The sequence below is a fragment of the Erithacus rubecula genome (genome assembly GCF_903797595.1).
Source record: "Erithacus rubecula genome assembly, chromosome: 3".
NCBI classification, from domain to species: Eukaryota; Metazoa; Chordata; class Aves; order Passeriformes; family Muscicapidae; genus Erithacus; species Erithacus rubecula.
The window spans coordinates 113,243,109-113,263,524 of NC_136689.1; the positions used below are offsets into that span (position 1 = coordinate 113,243,109).

Here is a 20,416-nt window from a genome sequence, read left to right on the forward strand (position 1 = left end):
AGCAGGACAATCAAGCTCTGTTCTGAAAACAGTTTTGGTTTGTCTTTGGTTTGTTGTTTTTTTCTGAACAGGATTTTTTTTTCTTCCCACAGTAAACCCTAGCCCTAATGGCACTGTACAAACATACTCCCACTCCTCAACCTGGGGACAACTGATCCCAACAGACATCTGCTTCCTGTCACCCAGAAACCAAAAGGGTTGGGAATTCAAAATATACACAGGCTTTGTTAGCAATGCCACTGCATGGATGAGCATTCAGTTTCAGTTAGTTCTCAGAAGGTTTATCCTGGTCACCACCATCCTCCTTGGATATAATTTCTACATAGAAGTAATTCCATAGTTCCATAGGTATTAATTTTCTCTTATAAAGAATGAATTTTAAAAGAGCATTATTCAGCATCTTATAACCTTTCTGGATGTCACTTTAAGTCCTTTTGAACAGCACAAATAGATGGCACAGTTTGTGCACGTGTCTGCTCTCACTGATGTGGCAGTGCAGGATGTGAGCCTCGGGCTTGCTCTTCTCTTGGGAAATCAAAACTCTCCTAATTTGTCTAAACATGAGTGAGACATGAGAGAAATGCTGTGTTTTGTGAAACCCTGACTTGTCAAACCTCACCTGGCACATGACTTGTACTCCTGTCCCATGCAGTTCTGTGGCCTGACTGCCACAGACAGCCAAGCCTCAGAGGGAGACTGAGTTTAGCACCAAAGTCCTAGAGTGACCACCAGTATCCATGGTGAGCATTTGCAGGAATGGCTGCCAAAAGGATAGTATATTATACAATATCCTGGGCTCTGCAGTCAAAATGTGCAAGTGAGAAATCTGGGAAAACAAAAGATGCTCAGCAAGCTCTGCTGTTCACACAGATATTGCTGTTTGGACTGGTATTCCCCACCCTGATGTGATGCAATTCAGCTTCTCTTAAAACAAAATTAATGTATAAAAATACATACTTCATCTGTACAATAACTTTTCCCCACTCCCTTTTAAGTATGGCTTAAAAGCTACAGTATATCCTCATCTCAAGTTTCCTTTTTTGCTAGAGTTGGAGATTAATCCAGATGAATTCATTTCATGTGCCTAGCTCCCTGGGTACAGAAAACAAAAAGAACACAGTTGACAAATTCTGAGCAGATTTCTTAGGGAAACCTTGCAAATGCAACTAAGGAAGGGCTAGGGTCTTTCTTGACAGTTAAGAAAAAAAAAGGAAATGAAAGACATTTATGTTGAAGTATTATTTTCTTGGGCTGCAATGGCTTGAGCTTCAGCTTCACTGACACACACTGGTCAGGGAGCTGCTGGGCTTGCTCATACATCTAGTGTGCTCATGGAGCCATGAGCAAGCATCTGTAGCAGAACAGACAGTAATTTGGGAAGACTATGGTAGCTGTTGCTGGAAGAAGTAATAACTGCTGGCTTGAAGTTCTTGTACAGTAATTAAACTCCATAAGGAGCCACAAGGTAGCACAGTCTGCAAGAACCAAAGTGGGGAAACTACAGGGATGGGAACAAACTCTTCCTTAGTTTGATGAGAAACCTATGTACAGTTTAAGAGGCTATGGATAAATAATGAACTAGCTTCTGTTCCTAGTGAGAGGAGAATTTTGTTGTGTTCAGCATAGTGGCATGAAGAGCATAGAAAACTGTTTCAGTTTTAAGTCTAGACACAAAAGACTAACTGGTACTTGTTGTTGAAGTGGAAGATTGAGATGCTCATTGCAAATATTAATGAGAAACAATCAGTACAAATACCTCAAATCAAAGCAAAGCAGATAATAGGCCCATCAAATTTCTCTCTTTTCCTCAGGAAGTCCAAGACATGTTTAGATCTGCTTTTAGCTCCTGCAAATGGCATCAGTGGTACAACAGTTTAAATGCCAGCAATGGATTTGGAAGTCTACAAGAATGGAAAGGATTAATTTCATTTAGGATGAGAATGGGTTTAGCCAAAAACTTTGGAGTACTTCCATTCTGATACGGCTCCTTTGAAAAAATCTCAGAAATTGTCTGTAGCTCCTTCACTTTACTTTGTCTCCTCCATAATGCTAACAACGTTATTATAAATTAAATCTAGTAATATATTAAAAATTAGTAATTAATACAATAATAATCGAGCAATTAGTCACTATAGTGTCTTCCATTGTCTTTTGAAAAAGGAAGTCCTTAGGAATTATTAGTATAAAACCTGCTGAGTAAATCCTGGTCAAGTACAGTGATATGAAGTTCAAATTTCCACTTCTGCAGTTGAATTAAAGTCATTATAACCAGTTATATTGGTCCCTGAAGAAGTCATGGGGAGAAACTAATTTCCTAATATGCTTCTAGCTAGAAAATTGCTATTTCAGTCCTTCTGATTTAACTGATCTATTCTTCAGGAGAATTGCAAGATACTACACACATATAACATCAGGTCTTGAACTTGTATACACACAGTGAAAGAGATTATCAAAGGCATCTTGGGAGCTACACAGTCACAGTCTGCTGTGATTTAACCCCAAAGCCCTACACAGCCACTCACTTCTCCCATAGAGGGGTAATGGGGAGAATCAGAGGAGTAAAACTGAGAAAACTCATAGGTTGAGATAAAGACAGTTTAACAGGTAAAGCAAAATCTGCACATGTTAGCAAAGCAGCCCAAAGAATTAATTCACCTTCCCCAGGAGCAGACAGGGGTTCAGCCATCTCCAGAAAAGCCAGACTCCCCGAAAACCAGCCCACAGTATTCAACCCAATTGTTTTAATGCTCAGAAGCAGCAACTGCTAGAATTTACCCCTTTTAACCTTTTGGGTTTTCTGCTTTTTGCTTTTCATTTACAGAAAGCTTAGTTGCAAGGGATGTTTGTTCAGTACATTTCTGAAAATCAGAGAATCGGAGGATTTTTTTTGCTTAAGTCTGGAGTGAATGCTTTGTTCAAGTGCTCCTCCAAATAGCGAGAGCTATTTTTAAATGGTCTAGGCTTTTTCTGGATGAAATTGTCTTGGATTTTTTTTTGGTTATATAAGAACTAAAAGAGGAAGCTGGCTCTTAAAACATACTGCTTACTTTATGAAACCGATATAAACATAATGAGGAAGTGATGAAAGCTGGAACAGTACCCTTATCAACAGGTGGCCCAGGGCAGGATAAACTTTACTGGTTGCCCTATAAATAAGAAGTGGATTAGAGAAGAGGCCTGCCCTGGGGAAAGGCACAAGGCTAACAAGGGAAGGTAATCAATCACTCCACAGTATCTCTCAATCTGCCTTCCATGTAAGTGCTCAAACCATAATAGTTTGAAAAGGCACTTAGAAACCTTAGTGGGCTTGGATCCTAGCCAATTCCCATAGCTTTTGTGGTAACACCATCACCAGATACATGAATGAGAATCTAGCAAAAGAAAAAAACCCCAAAACCCAAAAGAACTCTCACAACTCAGATACAATACTGGATAAAAGTGACTGAAATCTTGTGCACACCTTCCCACCTCAAACCCAAACATCCTTGATTGAGCCCTGGCATGCAGACTTCAGCCACCTGATTACACACATGGCTATTCCTCTTTCAGGGCTCCTGGCTCGTAAGGGTAATGCAGAGATAACACATAAATGGAAATTGTTCTTTCTTGTTGTTTAAACTGTCCCCATACTTTCCTCACTATTCCAAGAAAAAAACCATCATGTTCCTAACAGGCATTAATTTCTATAGAAATTTCCCCAGTAGAGTCCAACTTTCAATATTGTTTTGCTGAGCAGCATCAACAGCAATGAATATGGTAACATGAATTCTAAAGGAGAAAAGGTTAAAAATTAACTTAAAAATATGGAATTCAACATAGAAGTGCTTGGACAGTAATCTCTGCTTTGGATTCACTACCTTCCCAGGGAATTTTGCATAGCTTGTAAGCCCAAAAGTGGTAGGGGTTTTGGTGAGTTGTTTTCTGATTTGTTTTTCCCCACAATGAAGCTTGTGGGTCAAGCTCTTCCTCTTCCTCTTTAATTCCATACTTACAGCACTTGCTCAGGATGTTTCTTCCCTGTAATTTATTCCTCACCTGAAGGAATTCAAACTGGTCCTTCCTGCCTCCCAGGCAAAGGCTTTCTGAGATCAAGTTCTCATTTCTTCCCATCTAAGCTGTCTGTCCTGTTCTGCATGAGCTAGTTTCATATTTATAGCAAATGGAACCAAGACAGATTCTATAGCTAAAGGGGAGAAACAACCACCTGAAAAGACAGATGTAATTCCAGTCACCTCCAGCTAATGCTTGAGTGGCTTAAATACTCACTGGAAACAAGATTCAATCTCATCTGAATTAATTCAATGCTCACACTCTCTCAGGCAATCCTGCCAACATGCCCAGTTGTGCCAGTAAGATTCCAGTCCTATTTCCTCCTCCCTTCTTCTTCCCCCACATCCCAAACACACCACTACATACCATAGTACAGTAAATATCTTACTCAACTTTAGAGAGGCACCACCACACCCGATTACCAAACAGCAGAAAATACTGGTTCTTGGAGGCCATCTAGTGGGAACAGCAGAATACTCCAAGGAGGAAACTATTTCAAACTTGTCTTTCTTAGAGATGATGTAATATGGTCTGCAAGACACATATTAGGGTTACCTTGCTGATCAGTGGATGGTCTTCCCACACAGCAACAAGCAAGCTGGTTAGGCTCATACACCAGACTCAATACTGTGAGTATGGTCACAGGCTCTTCTCTCTTTCTAGCATTAATTCTAAAAACTGTATTAGGAGTTCTGTCTGTGCATGAAAAACCAGGGGAGGTCTTCTTTAAAACAAACTTTTAAACTTGCTGTTGGGTGACTGCTAGACAATTCTGGATTCCTGCAGTTTGTTTCTGGCTTTAGAGCATGATTGAAGATATTGGATATTATAAGGAATAGACAGAAACTTCTCTGCTTACAGCTTTCAGAGCCCTGAGAGCCCCATTAGTGCTGCAGCCCCTTCCCACTTTCATGGGGGTTTGGCTGCCTGTGTTGAGCAAGCTCTGACACTGTTCCTAGGAATAACCTGCTCTATGAAAATGAGCTTTCTATGGGAAAGGCTCTGTGAGAAGGAGCTGTGGCAGCCTTCCTGAAAGCTCCTACCCCAGTCTCAGCAGTCACATTAAGGTGCAGTTAAACTCAAGCCCTGGGCAACGGTACCTGCAGTCTGAGCATGTCTGTGCTGGGCCATAATCTCATTCATCCTGACCCTGATTGCTGGCATGACTACAAAAAGTAGATGCAGGTTGTAACCACCTGATTTATGACTATCACAGATGGAAACAAAAAGACAAGGACTGTTGTCAGTACTTCATCTGTGGTATCTAAAAGATGATAAAAATATAAGCCTGCTTGAATGAAAGTTTATTCCATGTATCATAGAAAAATCATACATATCATCAAATAAGGCTTTACAAGATAAAGGGTATAAAGGAGACACAAATTAATACTATATAAACTTCTCTCATTATATTACACACAATACTCTTTGTAATTACACATTTAGGAACTAATTACTACCACACATTTCACTGGCAAGATTCATCTCTGGTTTAAGGCTAAAACCTGCCCATCTTATCTACGCAAATTCTTAGAGCTATTCCAAAGAACACAGCCTGAAAAGCAGGTAGAAAACTGGACTTGGTTTCAAAGTATCACAGCTGCTACATTTACGTACAACAGTAGAGCACAACCCTCTTTTTAAACTTGGTTCTATTCAGGAGTCAGTTAATAAAATTACCTACATTAAAAAGAAAACCATTGACTAAGTTTGCTGATATGACAAATGTAAAAATATCTTATGTTTAAGCTTGTAATTACCTAGAAGTGTTTTTCTGCCAGTCACAGTTAATGTTTCCTCAAAGTTTGTTTTTTTTTTTTTTTAAGTGATGCATTTCACATATTCTTATGCAGTTGCTTTATGATAAAGAACAAGTTAGAGAGTGTTTTACTTGAAAAACCTGAGAAACTTACCAGAGACTTATTCAGATATGGTACCTGAGAAAAATGAGGTTCTACCAAACAGAGCTGAAGTTTATAAACCTGAATTCTTCATAAACTCCAAATCCTCATTAATGTTAAAACAAGAGCATGGAAGCTATGCTAGAGAGGAGAATTATATCTGATTGTCTAATCTTAGTTCCTTTTTGGACGATACACAAAACCACGAAACAAAACTTTCACCAAGTCTGAAGCAAAGCAGAGAAAAAACTGTATCAGTGTATTGCATGCAACTGCTATTATCACATTATGTCACCTTCAACAGGTTTCTCATATACATTCATCTGCTGTTTAAATTCTAGTTGCACTGAACTATCAAACAAGACAGAAAGAAACAACCTTGTTTACTAATATAATAGCAAACTACCTCTTGACTTCAAATGAAAATTCTATCCAGCTATAGGAAAAGCCAGACATTTTCAAGAAAATTAGGTTTACATTCTTTTAAATACAAAGGAATGAGTGTCTGTATCTCATATCTAGCTGCTGACTCCACTTAGTCCAAGACAAATTCTTAGCCCTCCAAACATACTTATTTTATCTGATACAAAGCCCTCACAAGGCATAAGGACTACAAAAAATGCTCAGTGTACAAGAGAAACAGTTTCACAAATAGGATATAATGTGCTTCTTAGGCAAAAATGCCTGTTTGCTATCATGCCTTACTATTTTGGTCAATTTTTGAAATGACAAAAGAGTCCCTGTCAAGAACTTGGCTGCATACACACATCTATGACAAATCCAAGAGACTCATTTGCTAAATCTTTTGAAAAAGACAGGGTTTTACTACACAATGTATCTAAGTGTCTAGTGCTATCATAGTCCACAACATTTTACAAAGGTAAGCCTCACATTTCAAAATATATGAAAGCTTTTCCTTGCACTGAAGGCAATTACTTCAAAGTTTATAAGCATAATCAAGTCCTCCTTCCTGGAAGAAAAATACATTTTTCTGTAGCTTGCCTTAAAGTATGATCCAAGATGATTATTATGTTATTGAATGTAAATTTATATATTAATGTTTCAATAGTGCAGAAGATACACAGAATAAATCATTGTGAAGGAGAACTGTTTTAGCTTTCAGTCACTATATCAGCTTAATTACACAAGGCTGGCAAATAATTCCATTTATAAATAGCAACACTGCACCGTTGACAAGATACTCAATCAAAAAAATAGGTTTGCTGAAATGCAGAAAATGGTCCTGTGTAAACTGGATCATAATTATAGATCAATTCTTTTGCTTCCTCATCTTCACTGGAGAAATGGTGCATGCTCTTCCTGGCTGTAAAATATTGCAAAAGTACAGATCATTTTAATGTTATTCTCCTCAACAGTATTTATCTTGGCAAAGTAAGTTACTTTGTGTAGCACAACAACAAATGGAATTACAGTAGCTTGTATGTGAAGAACCATGAAGATACATCTTCAGAAAACTGGTTGAAGCATATTTTGTTACTGGAGAGGGAGAATTTAAAGCCAAGACTCTATAAAATAGTTATTCATGAGATACTGGCAGTGTCTACCAGAAATACCAGAACTTTTAACTCTGAAAGAAATACATCATAGTATCAGTCTACTGAAAGCTGCATGGACCGTGCTGGTGAGGACAATAAAATTGAATCCTCCCCTGGTTTATCACATTGGCAACTCTTCAGTTGTTAATGATGGAGGGATACAAAAATGGTATTTCAGTAGAATGTGTCAGTTACTAACTGATCATACATGAGAATATTTTTACCAGATGAAAGCAGTTTACATTTTTCATCTTGTGGTTTATTTTCAAAGTTAGGGAAGATATTCTGTCTTAAATTAGCTATAAATGTCAATTACTCATTGCAAAGTTATGATATTAAGTACTCAGTAAGAGCAGCTTATGCTTCAGTACCTCCCCAAAAGACTGGGGAGGCAATGAAGAATAATTTAGGATTTGGTAGAAAAGATGGGGGTAGACAGAGCTGGCCAAAGAATTGTACTGGAATTGTAGGTCAGTAGATCCTCAAGCTAGTGACACATTTGTGTGGCACTCTGCACAAGCTCCCTGGATGTGTACACATATGTAAAAGAACTCACACACTGTGTCTCAACAGGATTTACAGGCAGAGCTGGCACTTGGTTTGCCCCACTTAACTTGGATAATGGCCTGAGCAAATTTACTTCCACTAGCAATACTGTCTGCAGACAGACACCAGAGAAAGTAGCAAACATAGCCAGAAAACATACTGCATTCTAGTATTAGACTACAAAATTAAAAACAGATTCATACTGTATTTTCTCCTATTTCCCCCTTATTTTTGTCATAGTCTGCCATCTCATAAAATGGCCTGGGTTGGAAGGGACCTTAAAGATCATCTTGTTCCAATCCCCTGCCATAGGCAGGGACACATTTCACTAGACAAGGCTGCTCAGAGACCCAGTTTTGCCTGGCTCTAAGTTACCTATCAAAATGGTTTTCCTACATTTTGACAAAGAGGAGCAGGACTACTTAATGCAAAAAAAGTACCTTGAATTTGTATGAAATGCAACCTTTAGTTCTACACTCTCACTGACCAGGTCAGCACAAATTGCATTTCTTTACATCACTGTCTAGTTTCTTCATTAAGTTGACTCTTTTGATTTGAGACCAAGTCTTAGAGGCCAAACTCAACCAGCTTAATTATTATGTTCTTCATAGTCCCCATCAAGGAGGTAAGACAATTTCATAAAATAGCCTAGGCAGAATGATTTAGTAGGGATAAATTAAGGAATAAAGTTTGATTCCTTCAAATACTTCTCTATTTATATCCTGCTTATTTATAGCAAACAGATGAGAAGTGTCATAAACTACCAAAATGTCACACATTAGTTACTTCCAGATTCTTAGGGTATAAATAAAAAAAATAGCAGCTCTGTAAAATTCAAAAACTCCTTGTGTTGTCTCTAGTATACAACTGTTGGACACCATAATGTACCCTTCTGACACACCCATACTCCCCAAGCCCTATTTATAGTCCTGGTGTGTGCATTTTGCAAGCAAAATAACACATTGAATGACTGTAAGCCAGTTTGGAACTGAAGAAGCCCCTGAATAATGAATGGAGTACTTTTTTTGTTTTTGTTTTGTTGTCTTTGTGCAAGGGAGGCCAAAGTGTTACAGGGATATTTTGAAACAGTAGAAAGTCAAAGAACAATGTTTTAGAGCCAACCTAGTCAAAAGAATTTGTGGAATGCTTGGCCTTTTGATGTTACTGTCACTAAGCCATTCTACTTTTAGTGTCCTTGGATGTTTATAAGTCTATAAAGCTTGCAGAGTGATCTGAGTGATCTCAGAAAGCACTATGAGGTACTGAACTTTGACAGCTGAAAAGGAAGTCTGATATCTTCAAAGTTTTTCAGAAATGCTTCACTCTAACCCCCAACATTTACAGACAATCAGTGTTTTACCTTCATTAACGAAGAAATCAGCCATGTAATACGCTGCTCTTACAGCAGATGGTGAGTGTGGAATGCCTGGAGAATCCTTCCACTCAAAAGGATTTTTCTCTGGATGCCATTGCATGCCATAAATTGGATATTTGTATGCTACAACAAAACACAAAGTGTGTAAAGGTGTATGCCTGAAGAATTATGTAATTAATTATTCTTACTGCAAAATAAACTCAGAGGATAAGCTACAGCTATACCTCACTTATCAACAGTTTCACAAAAGCTTAGACAGCAAGCTGAAAACTGTTAAAGTAACAGCAGAACTGAAGGAAAAGAAATTCATATTGTAAAAGAAGGGTCTCATTCCCAGCAAGAAAATATTTGTTCATAACTTTTTTGATTATTTATTTCAGAATTAATGTACATACATACCAGAAAATAAATTTCCAAGTATACCAGTCTCAAAGCCTCCTATCTGCTTGCCAGCATCACTCAGCATTCACAGCCATACTGAATGCCAGTTCCATGGGAGAGATCCAAGTCTTAGTAACTGCTTGAAGGCCCAGTCAATCCAGGGGCAGCTCCCATCTGCTCTGGCCAGGCCTGACACATTTTGGGGGTCAGTCCTTAGCTCCCCTCCAGGGAATAGCGGCACAGCAGCTGATGAGTGCTCCACAAACCGCTTGCAGGCACGGGTGATGCCTGTCATTAGCCTAATCAGGTTTGCTGATCAAAGTGCTATTCTTCTCTTTTGGAGGCCAGCCAGGATGCCACACAGAAGAATCCCATTGGTGACAGCTGGGCTCTAAGGTAAGGCTGCTAGGGGTGCACTCATCAAGATAAAACACTCCCTGAAGAGCTAGCTTGTTTCCTGAGCTGAGCAAGCCCAGCATGAAACAGACAAAACAATTCATGCAAAAGGCTTTTGAAGGAGAGCAATTACCAGCATTGCCACTAAGGTGATGAGGGATATTGCTGTTCCCTCAGCAGCCTGGAGTGTTCTTCCCATGCAGAAAACAGACAGAGAGCACCAGGGAAACACAAGCCTGAGCAGGCTGGAAAGCACAGCTCGACAGAGGCACATTGCACCAAGCAGGGATCCAACTACCGAAACACAAATGCTGTGCAGATCACACCACAGCACTCAAATACACAGTGCTAAAGTGTAACAGCATATCTGGAAAGGGAATGGCAGGTGGGAGGAGCAATAAGGCTCACAGTACTCAAAAGATAAAATATCCCTGCAATCAAAAATGCTTCTCACAGCCAGAGCACTGGCAGGGCTGGTGCTCACCCAGCTATTTTAACAACTTGCAATATGAATTCACATCCATGCCACAACACCCCTAAAGAACTAGGTTGTTACAGTCACAGCTTCCAAAGGAAATTAATTTCCTTACCTTCCATGGTAGATATAAACTCCACTTCACCATCAGTGTTAGTGGTCAGAACATTATAGAAATTCCGAAGCTTTTCATTATTGGTGAAATTCTGTAATAAGGAGAGGGGAAAGAAAGAAAATGTGTTATTTGCATATTTATTTCTAGTTTTAACAACAACAAAAAAAAAGTGTTTGTATGCAGGAAATTAAAGATCAAATACCTGCATGGAGAGGCTCCATACATGAAAGTTTGATGTCAGTGGCTCAGTAGCAAGTGCGTGTAACACATCATCAGGGAAATTCCTGAACATTTTACTGTCTTTTGCAGCTATTACAAAGAAAAAAATTGTATTTTTCATTACTGAAACTGGTCTCAAATGGATTTATACTGACAGAAGAAAATTAATAAAATAATTAAATGTTTTTGGCAGTAAATCTTTGTTATTTTAGAATATCCTGCAAGAAATATCAGTAGGAAATCAACAGATTTTCCATATGCTGTTATCACTGTCTACCGGTTTTGACCCAGAGAGGATCCAACCTATGCAGCAAAGTTCTCACTAAAATAATCATCATTCTTTGACACTCATTTCAGCAGCCTTTCCACTCACAATGAGCACAAGTGACAGAATTTGTGAATCCTACATTTTTTTTATTACTCACAAAGGGTAAAGTATCAAGAGAGGCCACACTTTTGTGCTGCCAAGTGCCACAGTTCTATCTCAAGGAATCTCTGTGATTTCAATACTGTTCATATGGGACAGTAATGCTGTTATTCATCATGAGGAAACATATTATTTGAAAAATTTAAAATCACCTGCTCTCCAAGCTTAATATGTTTTGAAGGTTTCAAATGGCTTGTGCTCAATTCTCGCTTAAGAAGTGACAGCTGCAGTGACTTTACAAAAATAGTCAATGCAACTTAGTAACAAAGATTTTCATAAAAGATAACAATCAAGACTCTGACATTCTCCCTGTAATATTTATAATGAACAAAAACAACACCTCTTAGCAAAACTCAGACATGAGATGTAATGAAATTTTCACCTGAGGTAAAGTTCAGAGGGAGTGAAAAACCATTTGTGTTGGTATGAACAAGTAAAATTTCACCACTTGTGAGATATGTAAGCTCTTCATGTCCAAGACATGTTCCCCATACTGGGAAATAATCTCCTTTATCATTAGCCTAGAAAACAAAAGCAACAACATAAGGAAACAGTAATGAAAACATACAGAAAATTGACTGACAAGACCTTCCAAGTCTTTTTACTTTCTTTTGAATAGGTGAGAAGTACAATAACTACAGTAGTATGAATTGCTACCACAGGAATTGTAACAGTTCAAGTGCAGCTGAAATTAGCACAGATTCCCTTAGAGTCTCTCCTAAAATACAAAGGCTAAAGGATATATATGTGTTTTGAAGCAGCCTAATGAGCCTAATGTGGATACTGATTTGACTGTTCTGTTCTACAAGTAATGTTGAGAGGGCTTAAACAGAAACCACAAAATGGCAACAGTTCTCTAGAAAAAGCAACCATTAAAAGGGACACAAGAGTCTGTCACAGCTGTGAGGGACAACATATTCATTACAATTCATCCTTTTCTACAAAGCATGCTATGATCACATAGCAAAACCCTTTGCAGAGTCTGGGCCCACCTAACTGTACTAAGAAAACATAAATCCTACTACAAGCATAGCTATGGTCTCATGTGACATACCTATATGATTGTTTACCTAGTAGGTTTAGACTTCTGGTCCAAAAAGACAAAATGTACATTTAAGCAACATTAAGAAGTGGCAGTCATTTTCAAAAGAATAAAAGTTGGCCGGTCAGAGTGAGAACAAGATGAAAAAAAAAAAGGGAGAAAAAGAAAGTAAAAAACCAAAAAACAACTAGTTTACTGTGCCCTAACTAAGCATGGTACATACACGCAGTGGAAATTACATTTTAAATGGTTTCCACCTGATATCAAGCATATGTTAGAAACTGGGATGTTTCAGAACTCCTGTCTTTGTGAAATCTGACTTGTTTTTCTTAACTTGCTTCTGAACATTTTTAAGTTATGCATACCACAACACACATACCACCCCCAAGAGCTGCTGCTCAAAGCCACTTTTGAGAAAGCTGAAATGTAGGCTCAGAATAATAATGTTCCCCCACTGCATTACTGACAGCATGGTAGTAAAAGCCCACAGAGCTACTTCTTCTCACAGCAAAACAAGGAAGATGTACAGAAAGAAGGCTGACAGGGCTGCAGTCTTCATGATCACTTATAATGTATAATGAGGCACAGAACTTACAAGAAAGACAGACAGTGGAGTTGCAAGTGAGGACTAAAACTACTGAAGGAAAAAAATAAACTATAGTTTAAAAGCAATTACAACTGAAACAAAGATTTTGTGCTCCCCTACCTCTTGTTCAAAAATAAACTAGAGACTGGAGGCTAAGCATGTATTAAACACCATTCAAGACATCACATTTTAAAAACTAATTTAAGAGCTGGAAAACAGTATTTCACTTAGATTTTTGCCTAACTAGTAAAAATCTACTGACCTGAATGGGGATTAGCATTTCACATCCTCTATTCATATTAAAGCAGAGCCAGATCAAAGTAATTTCTCATTGTGAACATTTGCAAATGAAAAGGACCACTCATGTTTTAGAAAAAGATAAAATTCAGTCATTCTGTACTTGTGAAGATATTCCTGTAGCTTATCTTACAAAAGTAAATCTAGCAATATTTTATAGTGCTAATTAAGATTTGAAAGGTGAAAATTAAAAATTATCACAAACAGCAAAGAAAATATCCTCCTTTGTTAGAAAGGGTTACTTAGGATGAACTGAATATTATTTTCTGCCTTTCAGCCATTAGCAGTATATACACCTGCTAACAAACCTTTCTCTCTGATCATAAAGTGACATAAGCAACTCAGTTCATCATTGTGAAATGTCAACATAATTTCATAACCATACAACAAACCACAAGAAACCCTTGCCCCAGTGTTGAATAGCAAGGTATAGGCTGAAGTTCACACAGTGAGCAGTTCCAGAGACACAAATGAAATTGTCCCACATAAAAGTGAGACAGTCTTTGCAAGATCCACCACAAATAATGAGAGACAAAAGAATAAAAATATTGGTGCCACAGGGACTGAAGAGTAAAGGGAGCTCAATTACTGAATTGCAGCATCTGGCTGGTCCTGTGAATGCCACTGCCTGCACCTTCCTTGCCTGCTGTTGGAAAGTCTGCACAAAGGTGGAAAAGCAATTCCTCATTGCCAAGTTCACACAGAGCCATAAAGCCTCAGATACAATGAATAAACAATACCAGTCTCACCTGAAGAACTTTGGAGTTTAAGACCATAACACAACATATAACAGGAGTGAGTGTCACAGGTCTGAATCTTTATTAATGCAGAAGTTTTATGCAGAAGCAAGAAATAAGCTAACTATTTTCAAGTCTACAGTTAACCCACTGAATGACAGTGCAAAACTATGAAAAATATGAACCCCTCATTTTGATCTCTGAACAGAGATAATAACAAGAACCAACTGTTCCTTAGTAATTACCTCCAAGGCCTTGTGGTAAAACATCTTAGCAACCCTTGAATATTCTGAAGTCCTAAGATCCACACCACCTCCTGGAAGAAGTACCCTGAAAGGCAACATCCAAGAATATGTTAGCAACAGTGATTAACCCAAAACTTAGGCAATGTACACAGAGAAATGTTTGATAGCAGTTTTAAGGCTACAATTTAGGTCTAAGTTTCAAAAATCTACAGACAGACATCTATGATCCCATTATGGACAGCAGGATCTAGTCAGGAGAGTCAATGGAGATTCAAATATGTTTTCCAGAGCAAACACTTGAGTGGTGGATAGGCTGAACAGCCCTGTCAGCTCCACTAACTGGACTGCCTAATCTTCCATTAATTATGTGAGTTTGGACAGCTGGTGCACAGGCAGACAGCTAAGTTTAGGTGTTTCACTCTTTTAACTTAATCACAGTGTTCTTAGTGTTCTTTTACTGAAGAATGGTTACTCTATCACAAAGTATAGACCAAGAAAGTAAACAGAACATACATAAAACACACAGATTTCAGCTGGTATTCAAAAGGGTTGCAAGCCATGGCTGTCATTTCCTACCCTAATTCTCAGCTGGCTCTCACTACCACTTTAAAATTCCACACCAGATCTTAATTCATTCTGTTCAGTTTCAGAAAAATAGAATTGTGGCCCTGGCATAGTGACCTTCTTATTGGAGACAACAAAGATCAAAAAGTTCCTAGCAAAAAGGAAGAAAAGCACATTTGACCATAATCTTTGGTCACAAAGGACCCACAGAGCTAAGCAAGTCAATTTCAGGGACAATTTCATAGAAACAGTGCACAAGATTATTCCACCACTAAATATAAACAGGAATGGCAATTTTCTGCATGGCTCCCCAAACCCAAAAAACACCACAGAAGAAAAAGATTCAGCACAGTCTAGCAGAGAATTCACATGGACATGATGACATAGAAAATAATCAAGTACCATCAGAAACAGTAACATGAAATAAAGGAAGCCTCTTCTGGCTATAACTGGAACAGTGCCTGCAGAACCAACAAAACTGGATGTGTGAGCATTCCTTAACTCACTGCTGCAGAACCTCAATTGGATTTACTCAAGTCACATCCATTAGTTGTTGAATTTTTACCAAAAGGGGTGTAGGATTTCCTCTACATTTCTGTGCTCTGAAAATGGCAATCTGTGCCAGTGAGATATTAACAAGCAGTTAGAAACAAATAACATCTCAAATGATCCCAAGCATTTGCAGAGCAAAAATGCATTTAAACCCATGTGAATAATGCAAAGGCTTGTGTAAAAGCCATCAAGTATTTGCTGGAAAAGTAGTAATCACAAAATACAACAAACTTTACTTCCCAGTGTCAACATTGAAAATTAATACAGCTGAAGGTATTTTCAAAATAGGCCAGATTATAGGTTTCTTCAGAGATCTAATTAGACAGGTGATCTTTACCTTGAAAGTGTAGGATCTAAAAGGTAATCTTTATCTGGAAGTAGTAGAAAATTCACTCCACCTGTTCAACCCAAAATCTGGACTATACTAATTAGGGAAATTGATCATTATTTTTGCTAATGCAAAAAGGAAATAACCCATTAAGTAGCAATGATAATGGCTTGACATTGTCATAAGCAGATTGAAATGCAACTACGTGTATTCCAGTATCACTACCTGGTTAGAGCTGATTTCCACTGGGCATTTCAACAGCTACCTCCAGAGTGCATTCATAAAATTATATCTTTACTATAGTAAATCTCATGATTTTAAGAAGGTAGCATTCAATAATAAGTAATTTTCAACTTCAAAGAACAATATGAAAGATCAGTGTATCTCCTCCTTATTCTGAATTTCCACAGAATAAAAGTAATTCCCTCCAGAGCTCCTTTTTGTTATTTAGGCACAGTTTTACATTGGAAGCCAACAGGTGACAGTGGAGGGCCACAAAAGAAAATATAGACCATCCTAACTCACCTACATAACACAAACTCAACTGACTTCTGACTGCAAGGACAGAGGGACAAAGATAGTGGATCTACTGCCAAACACTTTCTCCTGCATTGATGTAGGTGGTGAGGTAGAAAAAATGAGAGACCCCATTGGTGGAAAGCCCTTTTGGAAACCAAAGTGAAGCTGGTAGCCATGAGAAAGGGAGGAAATTATTCATTCTGTCTCCAACAGCACACAGCAGAGAAAAGCATCACTGTCTTACACTCCCTTATAGCACAAGACTGCAAAAACCCACGTCTCAGTGTCCAGGACATGTTGATATAGGAGGACAACACACACTCCAGACAGACAAAGGTCTAAATCTGCAAGGTCTACACATGCTGATTAGTGTTCTAGTTATATGCATAAGCTTAACAAATGTATTCATGGCTCAAGATGCTCATCTCATGACTACAAGTAGCCCAATCACATGCTCTGGCCTCACACCCGTCATGGCTGTGAAGTGTAGCATCAGCTGATTTTACTCTTCTGAAGTGCACTTTCAGCACAAGGCTATAAAAACATAAAAGGTTTTGACTTTGTTTAGTCCACAATAAAATCTGTTAGGCAAGATCACATTATCCCACATTTGAAAAGGAAGAACAGAGTGGGTGGCCAGTTGCCACAGATCCCATGAAAACCAAGAAGTTTTTTCTAACAAAGACCTAAGAGACAGAATCACAACAGGCAAGACAGACCATTCAAGTAGCAAGAGAGAGAGCACACATGGAGAAAAGAGTAGAAGAGACTGGAAATCATAAACTTTTATAATAGAGGAGACGTGAAAAGGACTGAAAGAGGGAAAAAAAGGGTAGAAACAGGGGTGAAATACCAAGCAAGTGCTATTAAATATCAAAATTAAGGTGACAGCTCAAATGAGGAAGACAGAAAAATTAACAAGGAGGAAGTTGAGTATCCCCCTTGCAAAATTGCTCATAACTATAAAACCACTTCTCCCTGACAAACACAAGGGAATGCCAAGATGAGCCTTGGCACTGTTGCAGGTTATCTGACATGTTCCTCAAGGAAAGAAAGGCAGCACCAATACTGGATGAAATAATGCATTCTGCATCTTGGAATACATTTTCATGTCTGCAGTGCCCAGCACAACCTCTCAAGAGAGTAGGAAGATAATGTTCTTGAGAACACAGCAGAGATCCAAAACAGAACAGTCATGTCTTTCAACAGAAAATCAGTGCTCAAGACTTACCCATTAATAGAGTTGAATATTTTATCATATTCTTCATCTGTAAGATTTAATCTGAAATACCAAAAAATAATTGTAGAATAAATAGGACGTACATTTATTTGAAATGTCTGACACAGAAAATATGCAGAAGGCATGCTTAAACAGAGTAAAATGGACACAAATCAAATGAAACATTTCACTTGAAACAGCTCAAGACTGAAAATAGGGCCCTTTCAGGTAGAGCTCCTAATGAGGTACTTTGAGACCCTTGTGCAAGACACTTGAAAAATTTGCTATTTACAGGAATGGCATGGTTATTATTTCCTGCAGACCGGCAGCTCCGGTTTCCAGCTGACTCCAAGAAGGGCAGAGCTGCAAACAGTGGGTCACACCCATGCACCCCCAGCCTCCTTGCCAGCGTGGCAGCGTGAAAAGCACAAAAGGCCTTGCCTCTGTTGTAAGCCCTGCTCAGCAATAACAAAAACATCTCTATATTATCAACCCTGTGCTCAAGCACAAATCCAAAACACACCCCCACACCAGATACTGTGAAGAAAATTAACTCTGCTCCAGCCAAAACCAGCACAGATGGCCACACTTCTGCAGAACTGATATGTTGGGTGTAAGTGAAAGTGTTCAGCTTTGCTGCAAGTAACTTAATTGCCAGAATTAGAAGCATCCATTCATTGGTGAAGCTTCTAGTCAACAAACATTCTGAAAGTTCCAGCAGCTATGTGAGGAATGCTGGCTTCTAAATTTGGGCACTTACATGGTGCTTTTATTGGACTGTGTAGATACATCCTATTTGACTTCTCTGCAGCTGCATTAGTATTATTTTTAAGTACCAAAATTTATAATTTTATCATCTGGTTTCAGTGCACTTAATATTTTATAGCTAAGTGCTGGCATGAAGTACTGCCAGTTGTTACTTATTCTGCTACTTTTTAACCAAACAACAAGGAGATAGTGACCCACAGTTCCAACAGAACTGGACTTTGTTTCTGAAAGGAGTACTGATAGCCTTCCTTGCTTCCTTGAATTCTGGGGCTACACAATGTGAAAAGAAGATATAGATATCTATGTATCTAGGTATCTATGTGTGTTTGTGGGGTACTATACTGGACATTGAATATAGCTAACTTCAAAAACTATGCATGCAAAACACAGAAGGCAGTTTTACTGGTTAAAAAAAAAATATATATATATAACTTTCCAAAGAAAGACTAGTAATGTAAGCAGAAGTATTAAAAAGTTCCATTCTGCTTTTACTCGGAGTAAAACTCTCTGAGAACTGTGGCATCTTTAAATGGTCTTTGAGGAGCAATAAACACTCAGAAAAGCAGCAGAACTACTTTCTGTGCCTCTAAAATGGTACATACTTTACATAATGCAATTATTATCCATTCCTAAGGATAAAAAATTTGTACCTTATTGGCACAGCTCGAGCACCGGCAGATTCCACAAATTTCACATACGAAGCTGCAATATAAGATCTTCCAAATCGCTGGTATTCATCAAAGTGACATTCCTGTGACAATATCCCTGAAGGACCAAAGGAAGAAAATTAGCACGACACAAATGGCAAATGCTGAAAGAAAAGTAACAAAATCACCGAATTGATTAGGTTGGAAAAGATCTCTGAGATCATCAAATCCAGCCGATGATTGAACACCACCATGTCAACTAGACCATGAAACAAGTGCCACGTCCAGTCTTTCCTTAAACACCTCCAAGGACAGTGACTCCACCACCTCCCTGGGCAGCCCATTACAGTATCTAATCAACCCTTCTGTGAGGAAATTCTTTCTAAAGTCTAAACTAAACCTCCCCTTGGTATCTTAAGACTGTGGTCTTATCCTACTGCCAGCTGCTGAGAAGAGACCGACCCTCACTTGTCTTCAACCTCCTTTCAGGCAATTGTAAAGAACGATAAGGTCACCCTGAGCCTCCTCTTCTCAACCCAGCTTCCTCAGCCGCTCCTCCTGAGACTCGTGCTCTTTTTAATTCATTAATCAAGCTCCCATTTCCTATATGCCAGCTTGCAGGGATACATTCACTGCCCAGAGGAGCGGCAGGCACCCAGACAACGGGGCATCAATTAGGGCGCCTCATAAACACACGTTACCTGACCAGGACTCGTTTCTTCCCTGCTAGGGCTGCCCGGCACTGAAACTTCTCCCAAGTAAGCCTGGCTTTTAGAGAGAGCACGGACAGCGAAACGCTGCTTGTAACAGCTCCAGCCAAGCCTCCGCTCCGGGAGGCGTTTCCGTGCCCCAGCAGGTCCTTACGATGGGTGCGGGTCTGTCTGTCCTTACCCATGATGGACCAGCCCTTACCGATGATGGGTCTGTCATTGCGCCCCGCCGCGAGGTCGCGCCGCCACAGGGAGGCGGCGGAGCCGCAGCGCAGCAATAGCAGGAGCAGCGCGGTGGCCGACACGGGACCGAGCCCTGCCAGCCGCCCCATGGCCACCGCCGGCACAGCGAAGGGCTCCGAGCACGGCTCGGCTGCCGGCAGGGCTCGCCTCGCCTCCGGGCACGGCTGCCGGCTGGGCTGGGCCGGGCCGGGCCGCGTGCCCGCCCCTGCGCCACGCACTGCAGGCCGCCCGCAGCGCGGCCCGCTGGGAAATGTAGTCCCGCCCGCTGGGAAATGCCGTGCGGGCTGCTGGGAAATGTAGTCCCGGCCTCGCTGCCCTGCCAGGCCGGCGCCATCCATCCATCCATCCATCCATCCATCCATCCATCCATCCATCCATCCATCCATCCATCCATCCATCCATCCATCCATCCATCCATCCATCCATCCATCCATCCATCCATCCATCCATCCATCCATCCATCCATCCATCCATCCATCCATCCATCCATCCATCCATCCATCCATCCATCCATCCGT

At 39.6% G+C, this 20,416-nt stretch overlaps 1 protein-coding gene across 1 annotated transcript; it reads right to left on the minus strand.

The window, feature by feature from the left end:
• Nucleotides 1–5,338: 5,338 nt before the first annotated feature.
• GGH (gamma-glutamyl hydrolase) lies at nucleotides 5,339–20,110 on the minus strand. The gene is made up of 9 exons (XM_079302745.1): nucleotides 19,858–20,110; nucleotides 18,949–19,063; nucleotides 17,543–17,593; nucleotides 14,349–14,433; nucleotides 11,824–11,962; nucleotides 10,998–11,104; nucleotides 10,796–10,886; nucleotides 9,414–9,551; nucleotides 5,339–7,275 (listed from the first exon to the last, which is right to left on the minus strand). Exons 1-9 carry the CDS (start codon nucleotides 19,985–19,987, stop codon nucleotides 7,154–7,156), a joined length of 978 nt encoding a protein of 325 aa, XP_079158871.1. The 5' UTR covers nucleotides 19,988–20,110; the 3' UTR covers nucleotides 5,339–7,153.
• Nucleotides 20,111–20,416: the final 306 nt, after the last annotated feature.

Bases quoted from the DNA above. Each gene is read 5' to 3' on its own strand.
- GGH (XM_079302745.1), bottom strand. From the start codon at position 19,987: ATGGGGCGGCTGGCAGGGCTCGGTCCCGTGTCGGCCACCGCGCTGCTC. The intron at 14,434-17,542 runs GTAAGTCTTGAG...GTTGCCTTTCAG, and splicing joins ATATTCAACTCTATTAATGG to GGTACTTCTTCCAGGAGGTG. The intron at 11,963-14,348 runs GTAATTACTAAG...TTTGTTTTCTAG, and splicing joins TTTACCACAAGGCCTTGGAG to GCTAATGATAAAGGAGATTA.